Below are 17,538 nucleotides of genomic sequence, written 5' to 3' on the forward strand. Positions count from 1 at the left end.
TGCTTAGGAAAATGGCTTGAGCCAGGAGAGTGAGAGCAGCATTGATGACATGGTGAGAAGCCTCATCTCAAAATAAAAAAAGAGAAACAGATTTAGAAATATCCTCAAGTTATTCATTATAAAATTCAGTTTCAGGTTCTAAAAAATAATAGCTACCCAGTTAATACATGTGTCCAGTTTCCCTGGAGAAATAGATGAACAGAGGATATTCACAGAGGCTGGGTTCCAAAGTGTCCAAACTTAATCCTGGTCAAATGCTGCATAGCCAAGTAGCCAGAAAGAGCAGAAATGTCTTCCTCAAATTAATGGTATGGACTTGAAAATGAACATTTATACTAAAATAAACAGTCCCCTACATACACTAGCCACTATTTAAGCTTCATGTATTTTTGTGTGACTCAAGAGTGCATGAGAGATACCAAAGCAAATTACTGAAGTTCACTCACATACCATCTTTGTGACTTGCAACTTCATGTGTATGTAGAGAAATTAACTAAAGTGTTATCACTTTCACTGGAGTGGGGTGAGTTTGACAAGAGGAATTCATACCAGCTTTACTTTCACTGGGGATAATACTCTCCAGGATAGCCACAAATACATCCATTTCTCCAACACTCCTGATATTGCAAACAACGAGAAAAATCTAATGGAGTTCTGCTTCATAAATCCTAATAAGGCCAATCAATATTAGCCAGTTGTACCTTCTAAATACCAAACATTGTGATATATTCTATGTGGGGGCTGAGCAGAAAAAGAGAAGTACTGAGGTCACATATGAAAACATTAAGCAAAGTCAATATTATAGTAAGAACAGACTTAAAGTTTAAGAGTCCAAGGTAGTAGGATTAATTATTTTAATTGATGGGACACTAAAATTATAGCAAGAATTGGCAAAACAAAACAAAACAAAAAACAATAACCTCATGAAGTAATAAATACATTTAATACAGTTTCATGACCTGTAAGGGAAAATTATTGAATTAATTTTTAGAAAAATTCTCACTGTTGTGAGTATTTTCCCAAAAGCATATTTATATCATGCCCCAAAAATAAATAATAGAAGTGATATATTTAATATCTTGCATGAGCATCTCACCTCGTTGAACAATTTTAGAAAACAAAGCTTAAGTACTTTCTTTTTTCCAAGTGTAGGATCATATTTATAATATTAAAGATGAATATAAAAATTCGATTTTACTTTTTATGCAGAATTCTGCAAAGACTTTTAAAATAAGCTTAACTACAGTACCTGTAGGAAAGTGCATGAATCCCCTGATCCATCATATAAACCTTAAATAAGCAATAGACTCATGAGATCTCTAAATCCACAAGTGCAAACTGTCTATTCATTTGCCAATAAGCCAGATGGCATTCTAACTTTTTTAAGAAGGAGGCTTTTTCAATATCCATATAACACCTGCCTGCCCCAATTATTATACATTCAAAACAGAGACTAAGCGAGCTATTTAACATCATGTACATTATATAAGTTTATGAATAAACCAAGGATATATATTCATAATAGTGAAATAGTCTTTCATTCACTATATTATTTATAATATGCTAATATTAAATACCATGTAACAAATATTATAGATCCCCAAATTGAGAAGCACATAATTTATTAGGTTCATTTCTTTAAGGGAATCAGAGACAATCCTGTCATACCTACTTGTGGCTGCCTAAATATGCAGTAAATATTTAGCCTAGTGTATTACAAAACTCTTTAATTCATCAATTACTCCTTTATTTTTGTAAATTTTGTATGTATTTAAATTTCCTTAAGGATTTTCAAGGGGCATCAGCTTCTTGTTCATAGAGATGCTAAAAAAATGAATGATATGACGAATATTTTCAATCCGTAGGCATATAAAACATTTTTGAAATACCAAAAAACATATTTAAAAGTGAAATGCTGTGGGTTTGCACAGTCTTGTTCATAAGTGTTAAGTTACATGGTCTTTAATCTTAAAATGTGAGTAGATTAATCTAAATAAAAATTCAGAAAACAAAGGAAACAAATGTGGGAGATCTGTTTTTCCCATATAATTTTCTTTTTTTAATATGTGTATTTTTAGATTCGTAGATTCTTTGTTTCAGTGGAACTGGTTTGAAGACTCATTCTGCCTGGTTCTTTTGCTTCATTTAAGTTAAGAGGATTTGAACTAACAACTCATTCTCACTGAGTTAATAAGGCAGGAGATGGATGATCTCTTCCCACTTGGATAAGAGACAATGATTTTTGCATAAATGCTCAGGTTACTTTTGCATTTTGATATATTTAACCATCCCAGCTTTAAAAATAAGTTGCCATTCTTGACTCCTCATTTTACTCCCACATTCAATCTATAGCAAAATTATTTTGCCTCCCATTATCACTCTCAGTTTTACTCAGTCTTCTCCCTTTTTACCATCTCTGCTGAATTCACATCACCCTCATCTTGATCAGTGTTTGGTATTTTATCTCTTTACCCAGATAAATTTGCTCCCAAAAGTCATTTTTATAAAATACACATTTGATAACTGAATTTCCTTAATTACACACATTTTAAAGGACCCTCTCTTGCTGTTCACAGAATTAAGTCCATAAGTCCCAAAAGTACCTTTTACAAATATTTTTAGAGTCTGGTTTCTTTTTCTCAATAAACCTATTTTGTCACAACGTATTACATTTTATTACATTTTTATTTATATTACAATGATATCTTTGTAATGACCAAGGATTTCCTTGCTCCATTGTTTACAGTTTGGCTTTGATATCAAATGTATCCCTAAAATGATCTCAGGCTTTTAGACAGAAGTCAAAGAACACCTCTAGTTGAAGCCTTAAAAAGTTCCACAAAATAAAGTAGGTTACTTTCTACTTGATTCTTTTGCTGACGTTTTATGCATTTCCAGGTTGCTGTTTGTACACACTGTTACATTTGTTTATAGGTTTTCTTAAGAGAGTGTAAAGTAATTAATTTAAGAAATTTTTTCTAACTTATTTCTGTGTCTTTCATACACGTTGTGTTGAAAACACTTTATAAATATTTGTTGAATAAAATGCCCATGCAAATAAATTTTATAAAGGTATCTATGTAGAATGAATAGGCAATATATGAAGCAATATAAACTTGTGCACTATACACACACACACACACACACACACACACACACACACGTAAAATCTTCCCTAGGTATACACAGGGGATTTATTCCATGACACTCCTGTCTGTTAAACTACAATCTGCAAATACTCAAGTCTCTTCCTTAAAATAGCATAATATTTGCATAAAGCTACACATATGCTCCTGCATGCTTTAAATTTTCTCTATATTACTTGTTATAACCAATATAAGGTAAATGCAATTTAAATAATTGTTAAACTGTACACTTTGGGAATAAGGACAAGAAAACCATCTATATATGTTCAATAGATGCATTTATTTCTGAAAATATTTTTTTCTGAAGTTGGATAAAACCATATGTATGGAATCCATAGATAAGAAAAGCCAACTTTGTATATATGTAGACAAATTAAATTCCTTTACATTGCTAAAGAAGTGGGAATATTTATGATATTTTTATTTCTTACTTTGTTTTTTGACTTTTTCTCCATTTATATATGTGCACAACACATAACACAAATACTCATACCGACATTTCTATTTAAACTACTTATAAAATAAATCCTTTATCTTCAAAAATCTATTTATCAGATTTATAGTTCTGCCAGACTTAAAATATTTGGAAAAATCTGGGAATTTTTTTTTATGGATAAAGAACAATCAAAGCTATGCTTTTAAAATTGAAAGGCAAGAAGAGTTTTCAGCTATATAAATTGCTCTACAAAAAGTATGGCTAAAGAACTAAAGTATGCTGTAAATGTACTGATGCCCTGACCTGAGGAGATACAGTAATCCCACTGACAATAAGAAGCATGAGCATTTTTTTTTTTCCTTTCTTACTGCCCACTGTCTCTGATGAAAAAGTACTACCAACCTAGACTGCAGAATGTGGCATTAAAGTTTAATTCTATCCAATCAGGTAGACGGAGATCATATTCTGACAGTGGTTTTTATTGTGGAATAGTTGGAACTTTCTGAAAACTCTTAAATCACTGAAGCAAACTTAAAATTTTATAAGTGTCAAAAGGAAACATTAGCAGTTTTAGTTTTTCTTCAGGAATTCAAACATCTATGTACCTACATAAATAAGGATATTTGGACAGTTTAATCTTCAGATTTTTTCTTTCATAGCAAGCTTTTTAAATTATAAATTTAAACTTCTCCCCTTATTTAATTCTTCAGATTCCTGGACAATTTTTTTGCACTAGCAAGTATTATGCATTTAGACAAACATATACATTTGAAACTTTAAATTTTTTTTAAATTTATCTTTTTCACTTAATAAAAATAAATAATAAGCAATAATATAAATGGGGCTTTTTTTTCTTTTCAAGGTGAATATAATTTGCCACAAAATGTGGCTAAATGTGAAATGAAGCTGAAAACATGGATTATACTTTTGGAAAAAACAAAGAAAAGCATCTGAATTTTCAATATTTAATTTTTACAAGTGCAAATGTCAGATTAATCTAGGATTGTAAATACACATATAGATCTTGAACTATTCAACAATGATTAAAATAACCATTCCCCCTTTACAATTTGCATAAACTATATTACTGAAATAATGAGATATTGACCACATTTTTAAAAAGATCTATTTCAATTTTTGCAACTTTAAATTCTAGAAAATGCATCCTTATGTTAATAAAGGTATTCACTTCCAAGAAACAACAGAATTCGAAAAAACTTATTATTTGTGGACCAATCATTAGTTAAAGGAATTGCTTGTTAGATTTCCTTAAAATTTAAATTCTGCACATTTTCATACAATATTTTTTCATACAGGACAAACATTAAACATTCCAAATAATTGTATGCTGTTGAAGAAAAATAAGTGCTCATCCACTTTATTCTGTCTGCAGATAATTGAAATTCAAAGAAAAAGTTACAACTTTCTATGAGTAATTACTAAATTATATTTACTGAAAAAACTTATTTTCATAAATTCATTCAAAACATATCCCACACAGATCAGTTATAATTGTTTTTCATATATTTAAGTGTATTAATTTGTATGTATCAAATTTCTGAAATAAAAAAAGAAGCTTCTAATAGTTGCATATTCTGGATTACAGTTGATTCTTTAAATCTCTACCTTCATTGATTAATTGATTAATCTATGAAATTTAGACATAGTCTAATTTTCTGTTCAATTCTTTGTTTACATATTTGAAGGTTTTTTTTTGTTTAAAATGGTAAGACATATAGATGTATCAGAAATATATCAATGATTGAAAAGAGTACTACAAAGGATAAGCACAATGCAGTATGCTTATTATTTTTTAAATACTTATAATACAGATTGGAAAGTGGAACTGTATGACATTAATTCTTTGTATTTATATTTTGAAAAGCAAACTGCAGTACGAATTCTCAATATAGGTAATATATTTTTGTTCTTTTGTCTGTGGAATTACAAAGTAGAAATCACAATAGTACTACAGAGGAGAGAATATAAGGAATCACCTTTAATGTCAGTTCAAAAAGTTATTCAAAAACTGGATGCTCATCATCTCTAGCAATCAAAGAAATGCAAATAAAAACTACTCTAAGATATCATCTCACTCCAGTCAGAATGGCAGCTATTGTGAAGACAACAATAAGTGTTGGCAAGGATGTGGGGAAAAAGGTACACTCATACATTGCTAGTGAGACTGCAAATTGGTGCAACCAATATGGAAAGCAGTATTGAGATTCAATGTAAATCTGGGAATGGAACCACCACTTGACCCAGCTATCCCTCTCCTCAGACTATACCCAAAGGACAAAAACAGCATACTACAGGGACACAGCCACATCAATGTTTATAGCAGCACAATTCTCAATAGCTAAATTGTGGAGCCAACCTAGACACCCTTCAGTGGATGAATGGATTAAAAAAACGTGTCATATATGCACAATGGAATTTTACTCAGCATTAAAAGAGAATAAAATCATGGCATTTGCAGTTGAATGGATGGCATTGGAGAAGACAATGCTAAGTGAAGTTAGCCAATCCCCCCAAAACAAATGCAGAATGATTTCTCTGACATAAGGAGGTTGACTCATAGTGGGGTAGGGAGTGGGAACATGGGAGGACTAGATGAATTCTAGATAGGGAAGAGGGGTGGGAGGGAAAGGAAGGGGGCAGGGGATTAGCAAGAATGGTGAATGTGATGGACATCATTTTTCAAAGTACATGTATGAAGACTCGAATTGGGTGTCAATATACTTTATATACAAACATAGATATGAAAAATTGTGGTATATATGTGTAATAAAAATTGTAATACATTTCGCTGTCATTGTGTCCAAAAAAATAAGATTAATTAAAAAATACTGGAAATATGCAAATAGTAATGTAATGGCAATTAAATGTTTTATTATGATGTTTATATGACAAATCATATTTTAGCATGATTAATTTATTTAAAATACCTAGAATATTTTCAATGAAATATGAAAAACATACTGCTTCACATTATTTTGATAACTAAAACATGAAAATATATAGTTGAAAAAACATTCAAAGAAAATTGGAAATTCTAGCAATTGTCTTAAAAGATTATTGAGTGGTTAATTATAAAGGTTATAAAATTTAGGAGGTCATAAGCCATCTTCATATTTGTAAAATGAAATTGAAAATAAATGATATGGTAGTATAATCCTATATTTGTCTATTGCAAAGGTTTATTGATTAATTTGATAATTAAAATACACATTTGAAAATTATATAACTCTTAATCATGCTACCTTACATATAGAAATCAAAATAATTTCATGTTTTAAATTTTAATCTTCTCCTCCTGTACTGTTAATAATGTGCTAAAAACAAAAGATGATATCTCTATTACTAGTCCTATTAAGGGAAGTGGGTATTGCTTATTAACCTGTTACTTGTTGCCGCAGTCTGGCTGCAGCAAAATAACTGGGGAGTGTCGAACAACTTCTGTACATTGATACAGCAGGAGTGGGAACCATTTATTGTAGGACTGGAGGGGTATATATACATTCCACACAACTTACCTTAATTAACATAAACTAGATACAGCAGTCAACCAATAAGGAATCTCCACACTTAATGGCTCCCTGGCGTTACTTCACAAACCACTCCCTCTGCAAAATGCCAGGCACCATCTTGACTTGTTTACAGACCCTAACAACTTGTAATATTTTATTTATAAAGTCAAAGAAGACAATTTATTTTTTCTTGGAGTGAGAGAGCAAAAAAAAAGAAAAGTTGTAAATTTTGTATACTAAATGGTCCACCTCACATTCTGAAAATATAAGATCTATATAATGTAAGTCACTGTGATTGTTGAGACACCAGAGTCTTATTACAAGTATGAAGATTGTTTAATCTGTACCTAAGGTAACGATTGTTGAGAATGGAGTATTTCAGAATCAGTACCCTTACCTTACAACAATCATCAGTTACTTAACTTCCCTGAGCCAACTTTCCTGATTTTTCTATCCAAGCATATAAGGAAAGAACATTTATTCTTTTTGTTGTTGTGCTAGGGACCTTTCCCAGCGTGTTGCACGTACATGCAGTGCTATCTCGCTGAGCTAATATTCCCAGATTCATCTACCCTTCTTCAAGCATGCTACTGGGAGGTTCACTTAGGCTTACTTGTATCAAATGTTTCATTTAACAATATCTTATGGATACTGAGATACTCAACTTAAAAATTCATTCATTTTTACTGATTTCCTTGTATCATTTAAAAAGAATACATGATAGTGGCAGATATCAAACGTGTAATTTAAAAGTTCTTTTACATTCTGAAATGATAGCCTTAGCTAATTATCCTCAGTTTAGTACAGAAAGGATAATAAAACTTAAGAGAATGAAAAGGGCAACAAGATGAAATATTTCCAGAACACGGAGACAATGACCAAGGAGAATCACATATGAAAAGAAATAGAGTGAAGAGAAATTTGCAACTGGAGGGTGGGAAAGTTTTGGAAACCAAAAGGAACTCTGCAGAGACAAAGGCAGAAAGCACCATAGGGGGGAAATTACCTGAAACAGGATTTCACACATTAAACACAAACAACTTGCTTTGTTTCACAGCGTTTTGTTTTATAAACTGCTATATACTTATAATCTATGTAGTGCAACAGAAAAGAGTATAATATTTTTACTTATTTCTATAGTCCTCTGCTAAGTGAGTCTAATTTGGATTTTAATGTAATTTCAACATAGTTTTTATGGTTTAATAAAACTTGCATGCATTAAAATGCTATTAAAGTGTTACACATGGTTAATAATACTTATGGACTTCTGAAAGCAGCTATTATTAAACTGAACAAAGTCATTAATGTCTTTAAACTTTGCACTGGGATATAAAGTACAAGAATAGATGTTTAACAGCATCTAGAAGAGAATAGTCCTGATGTCTGTTTGTGCTTCTCTTTTCGATGCATACACTTCTTTTTATTTTAAATCAAAAGTACTATAAGGGAAATAAATAAGCAAGGCACTGAATTCGAATACTAACTCTCCCAGTGACTCTGGCTTCTGTTTAGGTGTTTGACAGAGTACAACCTCCTTTGGTGTTTGGTTTCTCATCTATGCAATATCTAGGTTACTAGAGGTAATCTCTTTTCATTCAGCTATAAAAGTCAATAAGTCAACAAGAAACATACATTTGGGTTACAACTAGGGATGAAATTATCAAATATTAGTGTCTTTAATTTTCTAAAAATTTTATGAACAAATATAAATTTTGTTACATATATTGTATTTATTACATATTTCAGACCACACTGTATGTACTTATCAAATTGGGTAATTAACATTTTCATCTTCTCATCATTACTTTGTGTTCAGAAATCCAAGCTCCCCCCTTCTCATTATTTATAAAATTTGTAATTTTTTAAAGACACTGTGGTGGAATCCATGGCTTCCTAAATGCTAGGTAAGTGCTTTACCATGGATCTATACCCCTCAAGCCCTTCAAGTATTTTAAACAAATAAAATCTATGAATGGTAAAGACTTCAAAAATCTCACCATCATCAATCAAGTTTATTTTTTATATTTTAAGCATTCATATTGTTAAATTGATATTTCTTCACTAGACCATTAAACCACATGAGTTTGGGTTGCCTAAAGCATTACTAAAATTAAGTCAGTTTTAAAACATCCTTTAATTTCTCCAGAAATCATCTGAAGTACAGCTCTAAACTTATTTGAAGGTTATGTGGTAATATATACCTAGCATTTTAGTAACTGTTTTTTATTTAAAGGTTATTGTAACTTGCTTTGCTTGAAATAGTTAATGTTTATTTTAGTATTTACATTTTCTACTCTAATAGGGAAACTAACTATATGTCAGTGGTTCATTCATTTTACAGTCATCAATATTACATTCCATATATTCAGGCTTAACCAGCTAATTCCCTTTCCTTACTTTCCTTTTCACTTATAGAAACTACCATATTTTTCAGAATTTAGCTACTGCTTCAGGAAGATTTAAAAAAAGAAATAAAGAAAACTGAACACTAGATCTTCTCATTATGTACCACTGTTACAGTCACACAATAATCAAAGAAAGATAATAAAATATTTTCATGAGAAAACCATAAATTATCAAACTATGAATCTGATGTGCCTGTAACCTAGAAGGTCAATTTTCATTGTAGAAGGAAGATATTCCAGTGGACCGTACTGCTTAGCAATTTCAACCTAGATTTCAGTAGCCAAAACCCATGGAGTGAAAATCGGCTTTCTCAGGTGTGCCTCTGCACTAATGCATGCAACTGACCCATCACTTAATAGGTCAGGCTTATTATTTAAAAGTGTCTTGTAGACACGGAGATAACTCAATGGAGTCTAACCAATGGTGTTAGAGCACAAGAGGGGTATTATGAGATCAGGGTAACGGCAAAGATTAATAAGGCAGGCATAAAAAATGGTAGTAACTGAGACTCAGTGTCAACTTACACAATTCTGTAACAAAAAAAGATAAACCCACTGACAAAGACTTTAAAAAAAAAACTGAACTCTTAAAAAACTACTTTGTAAACAGAAGATTAGAATATGTCTTGTTAAGTTACTCTAGAACGACATTATTTAAAAGCTTATCAAAATTGAAAAGTAAAAGGATAACTATTCTTTAGGATAGGAAGTTCAGGGTATTGAATAAAAGTTTGAGAAATTAAGAATTTAAAGGAATGAAAAATGTCATAAATATGGAACAAAAGTGAACTTCATGAAGGACAGTTTTAAGTATGTGATACACAAAGTGGAAGCAATGATTGTCCTCAGAGTAGAATGTAGAATGAATGAATCAATTTTAAAATAATAAAGTAAAAGAATTGTTTTCAAAATTTTCCAGACTTAAAGAAATAAATAAAATAAATATATAATTTTCACATATTTTGATTAAACACTTTAAATTTCAAAGATGAAACAACTGAAGGGATGTAAATTTTTTTTAAAGAGAGAGAGAGAGAGAGAGAGAGAGAGAGAGAGAGAGAATTTTAACATTTATTTTTTAGTTTCCGGCAGACACAACATCTCTGTTTGTATGTGGTGCTGAGGATCGAACCCGGGCCGCACGCATGCCAGGCAAGCGTGCTACCGCTTGAGCCACATCCCCAGCCCAGGGATGTAAATTTTAAGTTCTCTATTTGGCAATCATTGGGATAAATATTTCCTATATTTTTTTAAGTAAAGAAATAAAAGTCATGTCAGTTTCCATGAAAAAGTCAATCAAATGAATTCAAAATATATAACATTTATGAAAATAGACCCTGCTTTATTTTCTGCAACAATGGAGATTAAAACAAAATATTCACAGCTGCTGTATAAACTTCAAAGATCTAAGAAATGTGCACTTCACCACATTGTAATTAATACTCAAAGCCAGCAACACAGAAATGCTAGGGAATTTTAGGGGATGGTGTATCCCAATCTTTTTTTCTTTTAAAATGTGATTTATCATAAGATTTACGCTGGATGAAAACTGGTCTTCCTAAAAATTGTTGGTAAGAAACCAGTCCTATAGAATATTACACATATAATTGAGGGCTTAAATATTTTAATATAATAGTTTTCATCAAAATAAGTACCAGAATAAAAACCTGAACATTTAAAGTTTTGTTTAGATAGTTATTTTTCTAGTAGAAGGTAACCAAACCTTAGCAAGTTCAATAATTAATAAATCAGCATTAAGAATAGGAATATCACATGTAATTATGATCTGTACAAATTTTGAAGCAAAATTAGGATGCAAAGATAGTAACAAAATGTTTTCCCAGATTTTTAAGAATGAGATCTTTCTTTTTGATTCCATTTGTAGAATGCAAAATAGGACTCCAAATGCAAAGTGCATTTTCATTTTTTAAGTAAAGGAAAACTGATTATCTTATCATGACTTTAAATAAACATAGCTGAATAACCTTTAACACATCTAAACATCTAGTGATTTAACTTGTAAAACATTCCTTCCCAGAATGTCTGAGTTTTTTCTGGAATAAAGTAAGGACAGTGTTTGCTTTGCACCCTGATGACTCTGCACAGTGCAGTATGAAAGTCCCTGTAGAAGCTGCACCTCCCAGGCAGTGCCATTCACAGTCTTTCAGGGGCCTTCAGACACATTGAATCAACAGTGAAATTTTTGGAGACAGATGACTCTAATTTAAATGCAATTTGAATAACCTTGTAGTGTAATGAATGTCTATGCTTGTCCCTGGGAGATGTGCCAGGAAGAGAAGCAGTCTGGATTCATACTTTAAGAAAGGTCAGCCTAGCTAATCCATAGATAATATTTCCCTAAAAGGAATATTTATAAAAATCTACGAGCTTATTTTTATTTGAACAAATTAGATTTCCATGGATGAAACCTGATTTATAACATTGCATTCATTGGGGTGAATATTTGTTTTGCTTTTGTTTACTTAATCCAGACACTTTCTAGGTTATAATCCTGAGGACCTTTGCAGTTGTCATTTTTATAAATCTATTTTATACAATTTCCATTTGTATTAAAAATGTATTCTACATTTTATCAAACTACCAAAGTACAATCAACAAAACATATACGTTAAAAACAACAAGATACATGAGAGACAGAAGGATTATAAATATCACACACAAATACATACACACACACACACACAGGTGTGTACCCACGTGTGTGTGTACATATGTGTGGATGTATACCAAATGAAGATGGCATGTTAGGCAATACATATTAATAATAATTTTTTTTAGTGATAAACATGTTCTGCATATGCTATATGAAATGTTAGTAGTCTTGAGTTTATGAAGAATTTTTTACCTATGTGCTTTATGAGAGATTAAAAAAAAAGCTACAGCAGGGATTAAAATAAATAAATGGGCAAAATATGCCCTAGAATTGAACAAAGAAATAGGGTAGTGGCACTATTTAATATAACACAGAATACATTTTCTGAAGGATAAATAACTGATGCAATATAAAAATAACAGATATGCTTTACTAGTAAACTATTACTACTAAATTATACATGGTAAAACTGTTAACAATTTAAGATACTGTGATGGAAACACAGCTGTTCACAGATTTTAACTTAATATCAGCCTATCACACATTAGATTGAAGTGGAAAAAATAGAGGTAAAGTATGTATTTTTTTCCTAATACTTGGGTTCAATTCAGTTATTATAATTGAACAGATAGCTAAATTCTTAAAATACCAATCACATACATTATATGATCATAAAGCTAAGAAAACTAAAATTCATCTCCAATTATTTCTTAAATAATAATTCATTCAAAAATGCAGTGATAGGGGCTGAGATTGTTGCTCAGCAGTAGAGCGCTCGCCTAGCATGTGCGAGGCCCTGGGTTCCATCCTCAGCACCACATAAAAATAAAGTATTGTGTCCAATTACAACTAACTAACTAACTAAATAAATAAATATATAAAATGCAGTGATACATGAACTTGCCTTTATAACTCAAAAATTTTAGTATCTCCTTCCGGTCTTAGAAAATAGGTATTTTTGTAACAGAAAGAAATCTCTGGCTAAACATTATGGTATAAATGTGAAACATTTATAAATTAATAACCCATTTCCAGGAAAGAGAAGAGATATGAAACATTTATTTTTAAAATGAGATTAAACTGGGAAATAAGAAACCTGGCATGGACATGAATAAATAGAATTTGGAAAATATATTAATGCCTTTTGGTAAACATTGATTTCAAAACTTGTGATTATATATTTAAGATGAAAACTTATTGTAAACTTAATACCCATGTTTCAAGGTACACTCTTAAACATATACATATTTAGTTAATTCTGAAAATAATAAAAGCTGACCTGCATTTAAAAGTGGGTCCAGGTTCATCAACACAAATTCCTCCATTCAGACAGAGGACCAAATTCAGATCAGGCTCAGGACAACTATCGATGATTTTTTCACAGTGTGTACCAGTGTATCCGTGTGGGCAAATACAAATAAATCCATGTACCAACTTCTGACAGAAGCCCCCATTCATACAAGGAATTGATGTGCAGTCCTACATTAGGAAACAGAGACAAAAATGTGATTATTAATGGTAAGACTGCTTTATTAAAATTATGCTTATTTAAAACCATTTTAAGGAACCAATCTGCAAGCTGATATGATATTTCTTTCTTTCAAGAAACAAAATATGTTTATAGTGATAAAAGATTTTTACTTTTGATTACCAGAAATTTTCTGTCAAATGTTCCATTGTTGACTTTTCAAAAAAAGAAACTATCAGGCCTTATTAAAATATGTACCCTACTAGACAACTCTTCCTCCTCCTAATGAAAATGATATAGCAAATTTCCTCTATAGATAATACCAGGGATCACTGCCCTTAGTATTCATGGTATGTCCCAGTTTGCCATAATCAGCCCCAATTTAACTCTACATTCCAGGGACATGATTTAATAGGATATCCAAAGGAATTATGTAGGTTTGATCACATCATGAAATCAGATATCTCACAATTGTCTTATGTCCCTCTAATAAATCTAAAACATTTATAATTGTAATTATAATATTTTGTGTGTGTGTGTGGTCCTGGGGATTGAAACAAGGGCCTTGTACATGTGCGGCAAGCACTCTACCAATTGAGCCATGTCCCCAGCCCCAATTGTAATCTTTCATTTTCCAACACATTAATCCAAACTTACATCAAGTATTTCTAATACCTATGATCTTAGAAGCACAGAAATTCTGTGATAACAGAGATATCTGGGTAATAGTTTTTTGTTACATTTAGGTTTCAAAGTATTTTTAAAGTTGTCTTATTTATTCAACAATGACATCCTATTTATTATAAGTATATTATTTGTTAGATGGTGATAAAGTTACCAACCTCACACAGGTTGCTGAGAGAGTTAAATAAAGAATGCAAAGAAAGCAAACTGTTCAGTACATGCCTTCCTTCATTTCTTCCGTTTCATTTCTGGGGGCCAAAATTGTTAGTCCCTATTGCAGTCATTTTGCCTTTGCCTTGGATAGAAAATGTATTTCTCTGAATACTTATTTTCTATCATACAATATTATATGCTTTTTTATTTTTTAGGTTGTATATGTACTAACATTATACAAAGCTTACATCATAAACATGATATGACAGCATTTTCTAATATAATGTCAACTTACATGATTTGGATCTATATTTCTGAGAAACACTTTATGGTAAGTTATGACATCATTAATAAAACTGTTTAAAAAGAACCCTCAATGTGATGTTGACACAATTTCTCAAAGAACATGCACAAACTTGAGTCATTTGTACACTAGGGTCTTAAGTTATTACATCCTCAGGGATAATTATATGTATATATAAACATGAAATGCTTTCTTAGCTTTTTACCTTGAAAGGTTATAATTTTATAAATCTGTCATCAATTGATACCTATGTTTATAAATATTTAGTGATTTTTAATAGGTGTTAACAATAAAGATTACATTCATATTATGTACCCAATGGAAAATTAAAGATTTGTGAAAATTACCTAAAAGTTTAATTAGTGTCATTTTCAATAAGAAATGGATTGTGCTCTTGAGTGTAAAACTCAAGTCATACCTGGGACCCAGATGGTTACCTTTCTCACTCATCTGAATGATAGAACTTAATATATATTGTCATAGATGCCATTCTGATATTTGTTCTACCTTTGCTGAAAATGCAAGGGCACTTTGCAGACTTCCTGAAGGTCCTACAGTAATTTTTACAGAATGTAAATGCAGAATTCCATAGGGAGTGGCATAGAAACAATGTTGTTTCCCTCTCTGTCCTGTGGCTGGATATATATAGAATGATTTATTAGAAAGTATTACATAAAGTAATTGAATTATATCTCCCATGGGAAGACAAGGGTAGTTTTCAGACTGCCAAGAGTTCTGTCTTTAGGGTTTACAAGAATCTTTTTCTAAATTAATTAGAAAGCTTAATGGAAAATACAAAAGAAATTTCTTTTTAGAGAAAATCAAATTGTCATTTGAAGTTCTTGATCTTTCCTGGTTCAAAAATCAAGGAAGATGCTTTTCCTTTTGTTCATCATCATTCAAATACATTTAAAAAAAAAATAACTAACACTTTGGACACAAAGTCTCAGGTAAACAAAAAGTGTTGCAGAAGAAATCCAAGATGTTTATATCAACCCTATTTGTCCAGATTTAACACTGTTTTATAATGTGCATGTAAGAGTATTCTGGATAAAATTAACATCAGAGGAGTCTATAAAACAGGCAGCCTCCTAGTGCACAGCCCCCATCCAATTCTTCAGGGCTTGAGAAGAACAAAAGAAATAGAAATGAGGAGTTCAATCCTTTTTTTCCCTGCTCATTGCTTCAGTTTGAACACCTCACTTCCCCTCTAGCCTACAAGATGGAGTTGATTCCATCTGCTTTCTTGGTTCTCAGGTTTTTGGAATCCGAATGAATCACACCATTAGTTATGATACTGTTAAGAATGCTAACAAAAAATGTCAAGTATGTAATCCAAATTTCAGGGGTATATTGTGCTCTAACACAATGGCATTGTGAGGGGAAGGTTCATGCGTGGACATAGAATTAAAAGGGTTGAAAACACTGACTGCATTGATATTAAGGAATCTGTAGCACTGTAAGAGATATTGGGCTGGTGTTGGTGGCCAAGAGTGGCTGGACAATGAAAAGCATCTTCTTTTGTCCTCACCTGTTTTGCTGAGTTTTAAAAAGTTTGAGCTCACTCTTGCTTGAGTAGTGACAGAAATCTGCCCTTATCTAAAAGACCGAAGATTTGTAGACTGGAGAATAACTGGCACAGTAAAAAAAAGCCTAGGAGAACATAACAGCAATTGTGTAATCAAATAATACATATATTAAACATTAACATCCACATTCTGCCAGCGCATATGTAGAGAAACATTCTTAATAAACACAGGTATGGTAAGGAAGGAACAGGCTATGAGGTCAAAAGGAAATTTATTAACTATTCCTACTATGATATAGAGCATGGTTTGCTCAAACTTGTGCACCTCAGATACAAATAGAGTTTTTAAGAACAATATACTTAAAATATCTTAACTCTTCAAGAGATTTTTACAGATTAAATGTGATACCTCCACACAATGAGATAGTAATAAATAAAGTAGAACTACACATGCTAGTGTAGAATAAACTGCAGTGATAAATTAAGTGAGAATGTGAAGTCTGTGTGTGTGTAATAAACATTCTCATTTGTGAGATCTTGTTTATTTTAAAGATGTGTTTTCAATCAAGAAGATAGATATTCTCTATAATAATTTGTAGAAAATAGCTGATCATTCAGCTGGGGAGAGAGATTCCTGTTCAAATTTTAGGCTAAAAAGTACTCCGATAAACCAATCACTTAATATCAAATAAAAAGATAATGAGAAAATATAAGAATTTCTTAATAAGTTTCTTTTAAAACTGTCACAGAAAACATTACCTTTAGAATTTTGTGATTTTGTAAATTTGGATTAAAAAACATAAAATCTTATATATTGGACTGTCAGAGTCCAATATATAAGAGGGAAATAAAAATAAGAAAATATACATATGTGTGTATATATATATATATATATATATATATATATATATATATATATATATATGGTAGACACATAGATTTTTACATATAACTATAAAAAGCCCCTCATAAATTATAGCTCACACTTGAAGATTCACAAATACACACATACCCACCCACATACAAACATGCAAAATTCTCTAATCATTTTTTATTTATTTAGAAAAATTCCTTTAGTTCTTTTTAAATACTAAGTCCTCATGAAAAATTTTGTTTTCCTTCATCTGAGAATGTCTTGATTTCTTATTTTATTCTCAAGTTGTAATTTATTTTAAATTAGTATATTTTTATATATTTATGATTGGGTATTAAAAAAAAATCATTGTCCTGTATTCATGCTTCATGAGAAGGACACATATCCCCTTCTCTG

At 31.1% G+C, this 17,538-nt stretch overlaps 1 protein-coding gene across 1 annotated transcript in view; it reads right to left on the reverse strand.

Moving 5' to 3' along the window:
* EYS (eyes shut homolog) overlaps window positions 1-17,538 on the reverse strand; it is a gene marked incomplete at its 5' end in the record, with an annotated part of 1,607,607 nt that overhangs the window by 964,169 nt on the left and 625,900 nt on the right. Inside the window, 1 exon segment of the mRNA XM_081294994.1 lies at window positions 13,411-13,610. Coding sequence (XP_081151120.1) covers window positions 13,411-13,610 — 200 coding nt within the window.

Source organism: Spermophilus citellus (assembly GCF_964194105.1).
Source record: "Spermophilus citellus genome assembly, chromosome: 5".
Classification (NCBI taxonomy): Eukaryota; Metazoa; Chordata; class Mammalia; order Rodentia; family Sciuridae; genus Spermophilus; species Spermophilus citellus.